Source organism: Equus caballus, chromosome 31, assembly GCF_041296265.1.
Source record: "Equus caballus isolate H_3958 breed thoroughbred chromosome 31, TB-T2T, whole genome shotgun sequence".
In the NCBI taxonomy this organism is placed as follows: domain Eukaryota; kingdom Metazoa; phylum Chordata; class Mammalia; order Perissodactyla; family Equidae; genus Equus; species Equus caballus.
The window spans coordinates 413,852-424,965 of record NC_091714.1 but is presented as its reverse complement, the minus strand read 5'-3'; the positions used below and the strand labels follow the sequence as shown (position 1 = coordinate 424,965).

Genomic DNA, 11,114 nt, shown 5'->3' with positions numbered 1-11,114 from the left:
AAAGTTGTATTTTAGATATAATGACTGAAATCATTTCAGTGTGCTTGCTTGTTGTTTGTTGCAATCAACATTTCATTGTATGTTGCAACGAGAACGCATGAACTGCCTGAAAATTTAAGGTTGCCCACAAAACATGTTTATTATGTCTCACCTACTGAGCACCTCCTGTCTCCCAGGTGCGTTGCCTGTCCTTCTCACAGAAGCTGCAGGTAGGTCTTGCTCCTCTCTTGAAGGTGAGGGGGTATCTGCCCAAGGTTGCATAGCTAGTGAGCGGCAGCAGCAGGCTCTAAGCCAGAGGCCTCGTGTTAAAGCTGGGCTGTATCCAGACGCTGGTGAGGGGTGTGTTTGTTTCTCTCGTGAACATCAGGGGGGCATTTGTACCTTGTTGGGTTTCACTGTTTGGGTGTGTTTTTCTTTTGAATTGTAAAACTATATTTTCAAACAGCTCAGAGGTGTATAATCAGAAAAGAAAGTTCTTTCTTCCTCTCCCTTCTGCCTGTTTCTCCAGGTTAGCTAGCAGATGACTGGGTATCTCCCAAGCCCTCTCTGTGCAGGGTCTTTCCTTTGGGGCCGCTTTGAGCCCATATTTGGAAAAAAGACTAAAGCATATGTTCGGTTTTATAACTTCCCTTCTTTTTCAGTCAGTATATACCATAAACATATTTGCATGACATGGAAGCCAGTGGTGTCGCAGATATATGACACCACCTCTTACGTACTTTCATTACCCATTTTCTTTACCCATTTCTTTAATTGTGGGCATTTACGTTATCTGCAGTGTTGCACTGTTACACACAGAGCTGCAGGGAACGCGCTTCTGTGTGGATGTGTGGAAAAGTACAGGTATTCTGTAGCAAACATTCCAAGGAGTCACTATACTGGAGCATTCTACACTCTGAGTTTGGACAGCTCCGTGCCAGGCTGCAGTCCAGAGAGAGTGCCCTTGTCTCGCGTTTCCCAGTCATTGGTGATGCCAGTACTTGTGGATTAACTGGAAAGACATCATTCCAATATCATCTCCTTCTATCCAAGAAAGAAGTGTCTCTGCACACATAGGTCTTCTCCTTTCTTCAGTAAAGTTTGATAATTTTTTTCATACAGGACTTTTACATTTCCTGAAAGTTAATACCTATTTTATGGTTTCTGTTATTAATGGAATTTTTCATACTTTAAAATTAATTATTGTTGATATATTTATCTTATTCCCAGTTACTTCACTGAATTCCTGTGATTATAGTTGTAAAATACAGCACACACAGAAAACCTAACAAATGTTTAGCATACTGCTACTCAGACAGACATCCCTGCAACCACCACCCAAAACCTTGCCACCTGCCCCAGAAGCCCCTCTATGCTGCAGTCCTGCCACAACCTCAGCTCCCCCCAAAATAACCACTAGCCTGACTTTTACAGTGATTACCTAATCACTGTAATGACAGTCTTCCATTTAAAAACATTGATGTTTTTATGTCTGTTTTATTCCTTAAGTTCCTCCTCCAGCTCTTTTCCTTAAAATTTACAGGCCAATTGGCTGGTTATTCCTTATAGCTTGTTTTGCTATTTGCAGATTCGTGGTGTAGTTCAGTGTGTTCCTCTGTTCTCTGTGTTTCCTGCAAATGGGTAGTGGCATCCAGGGGCTTAGTCCCTTTGTAAGACGGTAGGTGACGTGTTCTCTTCGTTAGGAATCAGATGTCTGATTGTCTTTCATTGGTCCGTTAATTTGTTAGTGGGTACCAAATGATGAAATTCTAATCATTTAATTTCTTTTTTGGAATACCTTTATAGTGATGCACTTCATATAGCAGGATAAATGCTGCTTTCTCTTTAAAAGTTTTCAAGATAAAACACCTCCTGAGTTCACACTGACATATCCAGTTCATATTCAGGACTACAGCGATTTTATTTGACCAATTCTATATTCTATATTGTCTTTTACACAGAGAATCCTTAATTTTTTAAAGACACGTGGGATGATGGGTTAGAATATCCCATAATTAGTCATTTACTTGATCTCACATTATACATGCATCAGTCTTACGATAGTCTAAAGCATTTAAACATTTTTTTGTTGTGATCTCTGAATTGTCAAAGGACGATGAGACGAGCACTCGACATCTGAAACACAAGGACCCGTGAACGTGTTGCTCTCCACAGTAGGACAGCTGTCTGGGCAGGCAGCGTCTGGGCCCAGCGGAGGTTTTGGGTGTCAGTGGAATGCATGATCGGCAGTGGTGACTGAAGTCCTCTGCAGGAGCAGTTCCTGGGGGATATGTCAATCATTCTGTGGTGTTTTTAAGATTGTCTTGCCATTTCAACAGGCAGCTGAGTTGCTTGATGTATTTAATTATTTTGTGGGGTTTTTTGGTATTATTTTCAATATAGTTTCTACTTTCGTTGGTGCTCTGGCATTTTCTTTCTGGTGATCTGGACCAGTCTGTCTCCAAGTGGAAAGGCCCTGTGAACTCTTGCCATCATCTCCAGAGCTTGGTGAACACACCTACCTAAAGGACAGTGTGGCTGGTTACTACCAACATGCCTGCGATAATGTCCACATCATCTGGTGATGGCACCAAATAGACACACCCTATGAATTTGCTTAAAAAGTCCTTAGCAGTCAGGATGCTGTTCTGCTTTGGAAAACTGACTATAACGTATCCTGACTACAAGAGTTACGATTTGGGATATAAAGGTCCCACTGTTGAGTTTTGCAGAAGCCAGAGCTTCCTACCAAGTGTGTGACTCTTGCCACTGGTTGATAACTTTTATTGTGTCCTCCAGTAGTCCCGGGCTCCATCACCAGTTTTAGGGGAATCTCACTAGTTTTGCGCCCCCAGCCTCAAAACTAACTCCTCTCTCCCTCTTGAAAAGTAGCCTAGTGACAGATCTCCCGATGGGAATTCCATACTGCGTTCATCATATGGTGCTAACTATCTTATATGTACATTTTTATGAACTACATATACATACACACAAGACGTGGACTAACAGGCTAGGACTTTCCGATATAAAAGTATAGTAAAATGACCATGTAGTCAGTGACATTAGCAAATGATGTTACCTTCAAAAAAGATGTGTTTGCTGGCAGTGTATTCCAGGGTTAGCAGGGATGTGAATGGGAGGATGTGAGCCCATGTAGATTGAAGACATAATCATGAGAAAGTTACCAGAATTAGCTGTTGTCTTTCAAGCACTGATCAACAGCAGTGTCTCTTCAGATTTACCTTAGTGCTGGGCAGGCAGCGCTGGTGTTGAGAATTGCAAAGTATCACAAGATGACTGTTAAACAAACGCTCCAGGCTGGAAGGAACCTCAGCATGGTTAACAGCACAGATTTAGGAACCACTTGCATAAACAGATGCTTCAGAAACAGAATATCCCACGCTTGAAAGCCGGCCTCAGGGCCCGCCCTCAGGCTGCTGCCTCCTGGGCCAGATGGTCCTGGGGCTGACCTAGGGGAACTCAATGCTGATTCCTGCATCTTTACTCAGGTTATGTCCCTCGTGTATAGCAGTCCCCCATGTGTAGCAGTATGAGATGCAAAGGGAAGACCATCAGTTGCCTTTCAGTCTCTCCTCTATAAGCAGCACCACCGGCTCACCCAGATCAGTTTTGAAGCAGAGCTGCTCTTCAGGGTCAGGTTTTCTGATCACAGATCTACTGTTTTTCTTGATCCAGCCAACTGTGCTGCTGCTGCTGCTTCAGAATTATTGGGTATCCCATTCATCGTCCTCACCAGCCTAGTGGGGTTCAGAATGTTTCTCATGTTCTTGGCTTCTATGTATGCTGGAGCCTGTGATAATGACCTGATAATCAGACAAGTCTCTTGGGGTTTACCCAAATATTTGTGTCAACTTTGCAAATTTCAGGGGAGAAATGCTGAGTGATAGTTTGACTCAATTAGGCACATAACCTATTTTTATTGTAGAAATGTGTATTTAAGTAAAAACATCAATTTTCTTAGTCCCACCATTCAGTTAACCCCTTCACACCTAGTGTGTATCTTTCCAAATTTATTCCTGTGCACATACACATGTATAAATAGTTACAAAAATATGATCATACCTTGGTGTCAGTTTAAATCTGTATCTTATTTGGTATGCATATAAGTCTATATCATTAAGACTGCATAGCCTTCTGCTGTATAGGTCCACCAAAATTTACTTAACTCCTTGTCACTGGTCATTTTTTTCCACTAATATTTAGATGTTTTAAACAACACCTAAAACAACATCTTTGTACCTCTATCTCTGGTATAATTATTTCCTTAGGATAAAGTCTAGAAATGGAATTGCAAGGTCAAAGAGATTATGAGCATTTTTAAGGCTTTACAACATTGCCTTTAGGGTGTATCTGTTATATCTTGCTTCCAAACAAACTCTTCTGCATAGCCAGTGCCCAGCCTACAGCTTTCAGCACAGGTGAAGACAGCCAGGACCCCCCAGTCGACGCTCCTGCCCAGTCTGTCGGCCTTTAGGTAGTTGAGCAGCTGTGGCATGACCTGAGAAGAGGCAGACACAGTTAGAGCCCTGCTTCAAGGCCAGGAGCACTGTCTGCTCCCTACAGACCTTCCCTGCCGGGGCAGCTGTAGGGAGCCTGCTCTTTCAGTCTCCATATCACACAGGATTATAGACCCAATACAGTTTACATAATTAACAACCTAAAAATATTTTGCAACTGTTTCTTCAAAACTCCTCTCTACTTCATTGTGTGTCTTTCCATTTGAGAAGTTCCCAAGTATAAGAAGATCAGCTGGTCTATTTGGTCTGCCTGTTACCTAATCTTTTAAAAGTATTAACATGCTACAAAATAGTGCTAAGGCTTCTATTTGATCAACTTTTATTCTCTGTGGTATAAAACCTGAATAGCAGATGCTATTACTATGACTCTGAAGAAACACTATCCAGTAGTAATGAGGATAAAAAGGAAACGTACCGATTTATCTGTACAGAAAGGGATGGTGGAAGTCAAGTGGTCTAATAGGAACTGCCAGCACAGACAGGAAGTCGCTTTACACACACACTGTCGGCTCCTCTCAGGGGTCAGGAGCTGTGGTACTAAAGTAACCAGTGCTGGATACAGTCCTCCCAATTCCTTTTTTACTTTAAGAAACGAATGTTACCTACCACTCTGCGAGGTTATGAATCCACAGCTTAAGAGCATTTCTGCGCAACCCAAATCAATTTTGACGCTAACGCTTTTCTTTTGAAAAAACATTTACCTTAACGATTACATCCATTTGTTTTGTTAACAAATCTACAAACCAAGATGAACAGAGGAAGGGTTCTAAAACACTCCTCTCACAAAGTACAGTCAAAAACCTTAATTAGTGGAACTGAAAGGCCTATTATAATCACGCTGGGAGGTGGGGGGTGTTCTAGATGGTATAAGCAACTACATTTAAATCCTTATTATTGCAGAAGTCAGTCAACAGATAATGTCTAAAAACGAGAAAACTGAGAAATATCAGGAAAAGCATGTTATTTACAGAGAGAAGTAACTACCAGAGAAAGCAGTAAAAGACAGTGCCCTCCAGGGAACAAGCCCTGAGATGGGGCAGGACACTGCTGCTCATTATAGGGCACCCTTCCTGATACCAGATGGACCCATATGCATTTATTACTTTGGTAAAGTTTCTTAATGTTTAAAAACAAAAATCTAAGGGTGTTTTATTTACGGTCATACCTGGAATTCAAATATTCTCTTGGCACCACAGGGGCAATCTGGAACATCCTCCTCTTGAGGGATATTTTCAGCAGAGATCCAGATGGGAGCAGTCCCTCTGCCATATCTGAGAATCTGAAAGCAGTCAGGATCACGTTCACATCAGCTCCTTACCTGCAAGTTTCCAGTGGAAGCATGTGACCTACACTCGTCTGGAGAAGCTCTGTCCATGCGCCTACACTGGATAGAACACCATTCCCCCTCAGACCCGACATTTCAGCTTACCTGACTCAGGATATAAAAAATACATTTCTTAGATGATAACATGGTCAGAATCTAAACCTATGACTATTCTGTGAAGGACTAACAATAACCCTGTTTCCCCATTACTAGGTTCTGAATCCAAAATGCAGCCTAGAGTCTGTGCTTACCTTTACACAGACAGAAGGAAGCTCAGTTAAAACTTTCAAAAGGCACAAATACCAAGTGAAGCACAGTGTCGAGATAAATACTAGACAGTTAGATCTAATATAACAAGTGAATGAGTTTCCTACATTTTGTTAAAAGCATATGCATTGCTAAAAACCACCTTCTTTGTCTTTAGGACCTGGATGTATTCTTCCTCTAAGCCCGTGGATGTTTATTTCATCCAGTGACTGGGTTATGGGAATTCAGCTGCGTTTTCTTTAGCGATCATGTTTGTGGCGAGGGAAGTTAGGGGGAAAATGTTGGTGGCAGAACAGAGATGAAGGAGGAAAACATTTACTGAACACTGTGCCTAAGTCTCCGTGCTCCTCACCACCACCTGTTCTTTTCACTCTAGATGTGCTCACAGCAGAAGCTCATCATGTAACTCAAGGATCCAGGGTTCCTCCCAACACCAAAGCCCAATACTCTTTTCACAAAACCAGTATCTTGTGTTAACATGACATATTGGTTTTACAAGCCAAAGGTCCCTGTTGGAAAAAAGGGCAAAAATATCTTTTTTCTTTTTCTTTCTTTCTTTTTGCTATTGGTGCCTAAACTCCAAGTATCACAGGCAATGTCTTACTCATCTGCTATCACTGAGGCTTTCTTTAGAAAATGCATTCTCTATAGTAAGTGTTAGTCTTTCAATGAAAAGGATCAGCACCTAAAAAACGCCTTTCCACAGGGACCATCTGTGTGAAGCACTCTTTATTATAAAGCTTAGTACAAAGAGTTACTTCTTCTCAGGGATTATACCCCTGAAGCCCCACCTGAAAAGAACACAAGGAGGAGCTATGTGAGTTCTGTTTTACCTGTTCTGGTTCAAGGGCTACTTTAGTTTTAAACTTCTGGAAAACTTTATCTTCCCTGGATTCATGTTTTGCCATGGAATCCAATTCTTCCTCAGGTGCTTCACCTGAAAAATCATCAACATAACTGTTAGGGCTTGATCCCCATGATCTGACAGTTCACGCGTGCTCAGGGAAGACAATTTTAAACAACCAACTTAGTGTTAAATCAGATGGTGAAGGCCAGACGTTTGCACAGCTTTCCCTGTCTGACTTCACTAAAGTTGAGGTTTTACGACCATGTGATTTGCAAGTACTCATGAAGCGTTATTTACTACACAGGCTTCAAGTGAGCGCTTCTCTTCAAGGCTTCAAACTAAAAGAACAGGCCCAAGTCTCGAGCTCAGGACTCGTGCCCAGCACTTGACATGACACCCAACACACGTGAGCCCTTATCACTGCTGCCCTTATGCCGTCCTGCACTCCTATTGAGATCTCTCCGTGGTGCAGACATCTCTCTCCCCACCTGGCACCAGTCATCACACACTGTCTGGGGACCGACCAGCCCGTTCCTTGTCCACACTCATGTCCTGGAATTTGCATTTGATACTAAACCCATTCCTTCAAGTGATATGTTTAATCACTTAATCAGTGAAGTTCTGAACCTGACTCCTTACCCATGCTCCCTATAATCTCTGATTCTTCCTCTTTTTCTACAACTTCAGGCGTAATCTCATCTTCTGTTTCTATTACAATTTCAAATTCTGGAAAAAGGAAGTTGTGGTCTGGAACTGTATTGTCCAAATTATCTGAAAAAAAGAAAACATGACATCCTTAGTAATCTTTGAGTTGTGAAGATGGTCTAAGAATTTCCTGTTTCTAAAGTATACTACATGCAGTAAGTTTTCCACAATAAATTAATATATGCAGCTTTAGCATTTTGGGTTGCAGGTCATGAATTTAATGCCTATCTTAAGTCAAGGCTGGGACATAACCGAGTGGGCAAGATCTCACAGCTCCTCTTTCCTACAGGTGTTCACGTTACCAGTTACCAAAACTTTAGAAAGTATTATACCTTTCCTAATTTTAATTTTTATCCTCAAAAGATTTGGGTTGGTAGACACCATGAAACTGAGCTGAAAATTAAGAAAACAAGAACTGACCTGCTTGCGTACAAGCCTGCTTATGCCCCGACCTCCAGTCGAGAGTCTGATGCTCCTTACTGCAGTAATGTGCCCTGTGACACCGCGAGCACGTTTTGGGGCCTAAACAGCCGCACACCCTGCAGAGACGAGCCCCGGACTTGAGCTGCAGGCACACGGGGTCTCCTGTCGCCGCGGGCGGCTCCTCAGAGGGCGGCTCATACGAGTAAAAGTCATTTTTCCTGGGTAGCTGATTTCTAAAAACTGAGACAGTAAAAAGAAATGAAAATGCCTGAAACACAACATAGCAATTCAAATCTTTGAGCCTCGCTCCACACAAGACTGAAAAGACATTTCTTAAAGACAAAAACAGAGGAAAGTTTCTGCTTTCAGGGAGCTTATTTTCTGGAAGGGGAGTAAAGAAAGAAAACAAAAATTAAGGGAATTTCAGAGTCCAGAAACCGGCTTGGTGCCCACACCGAGTGGGCTCTTCGAGCTGGTCCACGGTGACCACGAGGGAAACGCTGAGGCCGGAGGCGTGGACAGGCTCCCGGACCAGCTCTCTGAACCCAACACCGGCCCGGTTTGCGGGCGGGAGGGCGCCCTGGAGACGCCGGGGAGCGCGGGGCACGGGCGGGAGGGCGCCCCGGAGACACCGGGGAGGGTGGCAAGACAGGGGGAGAGGGTGCCCTGGAGACGCAGGCAGGGCGGAGGGGGCGCGGGCCCGGAGTAGGGGTCGGCGTCGCCCGGCCGCCCGGTCCCGCTGCCCACTGCCGGGCGTGCTCACCCCGCAGGCCCGCGCAGCACGGCGGCGCGCGGCAGCAGAAGAGGAAGAGGCCGCGGTGGAAGGCGTCGGCGCGGCCGGGCAGCGGCGCGTAGAGCTGCAGCAGGAAGGCCAGCGGGCGGCCGCACAGCGCGCAGGACAGCTCCGCGGGCCCCGGCAGCCCGGCCGCGCTCAGCCACGCCGGCCGCCCGCCCACCTTGCTGGGGAACTGTTCGCTGCGCAGCCGCCACGCCGGCGCCTCCTCGGCGAAGCCCAGCTCCACAGAGCCCGCGCAGGCGGCCGCCATGGCGCGCCAGAAGTGGGCGGTTACTTTCCCGGCCGGAAGGCGGGAGTCGAGCGCCGCAAGGCGCGGAGGACGACGGGCCGGAGGCGATTGGACGACAGGGGCGACGGGGCGGGACTAGTGGGGGAAACAGCGGCTTTGCCCCGCCCCCACGTCCTGCCTTCCGGCCCCGTGACTGGGGCGGGGCGGGGCGCGCCCACCCACGTGGGGCCGCAGCCCGCGGGGGTCGCGGGAGGGCCAAGTGCGGGGAACCGCTGGCTCTCTGGCTTCGGGACAGTCTGGGCCATCCCGTGGCCGCCACGCTTCCGCTGCCCTCGACGCCGACGACCCCGGGCCACTCTGCGCCCTGGGGGTGGGGCTCTGCGGTGGCGGGGCCAGGGCTGGGGCAGAGCTGCTCTTGGTCCCTAAGTGTGCACAGTCCACCGCATGGTTGTTGGGGTGAGGGGTGACATGAGGGGCGGTTAGGATGGGGTTAGGGCGAGGGGGTTAGCAGGGTTATGGTTTGGGATTTGGGCTCCCCATTAGGAGTTTGCGGCTCACGGCTAGGGTTTGGGGGTTGGAGAATTGAGCTTAGAGGATGAGGGGTGAGTGGATCAAAGTCAGGATTAGATGGTCAGAGTTAGAGGCTCAAGGTCGGGGTCGTCTGGGCTGGAGTCAGGATTGGGGCTGTCAGTGATGAATAAATGAAAAGCAATGCGGATATGGGAGGACATGAGGAAGCAATTTGGTTTAAAACTTATTCAGCCTGACCTTGTTTTTCCAAAAGGCCTGACATCTCTTGTAGAGCATGCGTTGTACATCTGCTTTATATATTCACAATGTCCCAAAGACAAGAATGATGCACAAAGATAGGGATATAGCTTCCCCCGTATCATTTCTTGAAGGGTAAGCATTTCTTCCCAGAAACAAAGGATTAATTACTGACCTGCTTTAACTCACCTCATGACTGCTGACCTGCTGATCACCAACTTGCTGTGCTCACGTTGTGACACTGACCCGCTCTGTTAGAAAAGCACTTATAGACTGTAGTGAGATATTCTTGTTGTATGTGGTGGATGCTCTTTATTACGAGCCCATTTGAAGACTAACTCCCTGGAGAACTTTTCCACCAAGGAAGGAAGCTCTCTGAAGAAGTGGGGTGTACAGAATGGTTATATACCATCTTGGAACAAACTCACCCCGATTTTGACTTATAGATTGATCGTGGATTATTTGTGTCGACATCGACTTAAAAAGTAGATTGGCCAGTTATTTTACCTGCAAAACTTGTTAATTTGAGAATGGAAAAAAGAATTGCTATTGAGGATGTGCATGCTGTGGCTAACCATAGTCAAGTCTGTGACAAAATTTTGCTCCTCTTCGTGGTTTGATTATACCTTGTTTACCAAGAAATCTGAGCTTCCTATGAGAAGAGGTCGAGATAGTGCTCACCTAGATAAATACATACTCTCAAATTCCAAATTGAGTGACAATTGTGACTTCATCAGCTTCATTCCAACTGGCAACTGTTGCAGGAGAGCATACCAACATTATCGCAAGGCTTTAAGCTTAGCAAGAACAAATTACAAAATGGGTGACTGAGAAATATGCAACTTGCTGATTCTCATAAATTACTGTTAGATTGTTTGTGGTTTGGAATCAAAGGCTGGAAGGTAAGTATCTTATCAAACATGAAGGCAAGGGGCTTACGAATGCTGGGCCCTTGCAGGAACGGAATGCCGTCTGCATAACTTGCCAGATTGTTTGTTCCCAGGATACTCCGTCAGAGAATGACCTTGCATAGGGCCGGGGTACATTGAAGGGGGGAAGATTAGAACTGCTGAGCTTTGACTTGCATATTCCTGCTGGCATGAGTTCCTGCTATGCTTGTACTTCTTGGCCTGCAAATAAATACGTGGCGATCAGAGGGATGTCACCTCAGTCCTAGAGGCTGATGGTCCCCTGTCCCATTAAATAATGTAGAGTGTGTTGTGTCTATTATATAGACG

The 11,114-nt window shown here is 45.5% G+C and overlaps 1 protein-coding gene across 4 annotated transcripts; it reads right to left on the bottom strand.

Moving 5' to 3' along the window:
* Positions 1–3,897: 3,897 nt before the first annotated feature.
* Positions 3,898–9,188, bottom strand: PDCD2 (programmed cell death 2). 4 transcript variants are annotated; one of them, XR_011434331.1, is made up of 6 exons: positions 8,847–9,171; positions 8,081–8,323; positions 7,595–7,726; positions 6,942–7,045; positions 4,594–5,835; positions 3,898–4,550 (listed from the first exon to the last, which is right to left on the bottom strand). XR_011434331.1 is itself a non-coding variant. In XM_005614884.4 (6 exons), the coding sequence occupies exons 1-6, from the start codon at positions 9,127–9,129 to the stop codon at positions 4,340–4,342; spliced, it is 1,035 nt and encodes a 344-aa protein (XP_005614941.2). In that variant the 5' UTR covers positions 9,130–9,188; the 3' UTR covers positions 3,898–4,339. The 4 variants fall into 4 exon arrangements, 1 of the variants encoding a protein (XP_005614941.2); XR_011434330.1 differs by having other exon boundaries at positions 3,898–4,498; positions 5,683–5,835; XR_011434329.1 differs by having other exon boundaries at positions 4,594–5,796.
* Between the last annotated feature and the right edge of the window lie 1,926 nt (positions 9,189–11,114).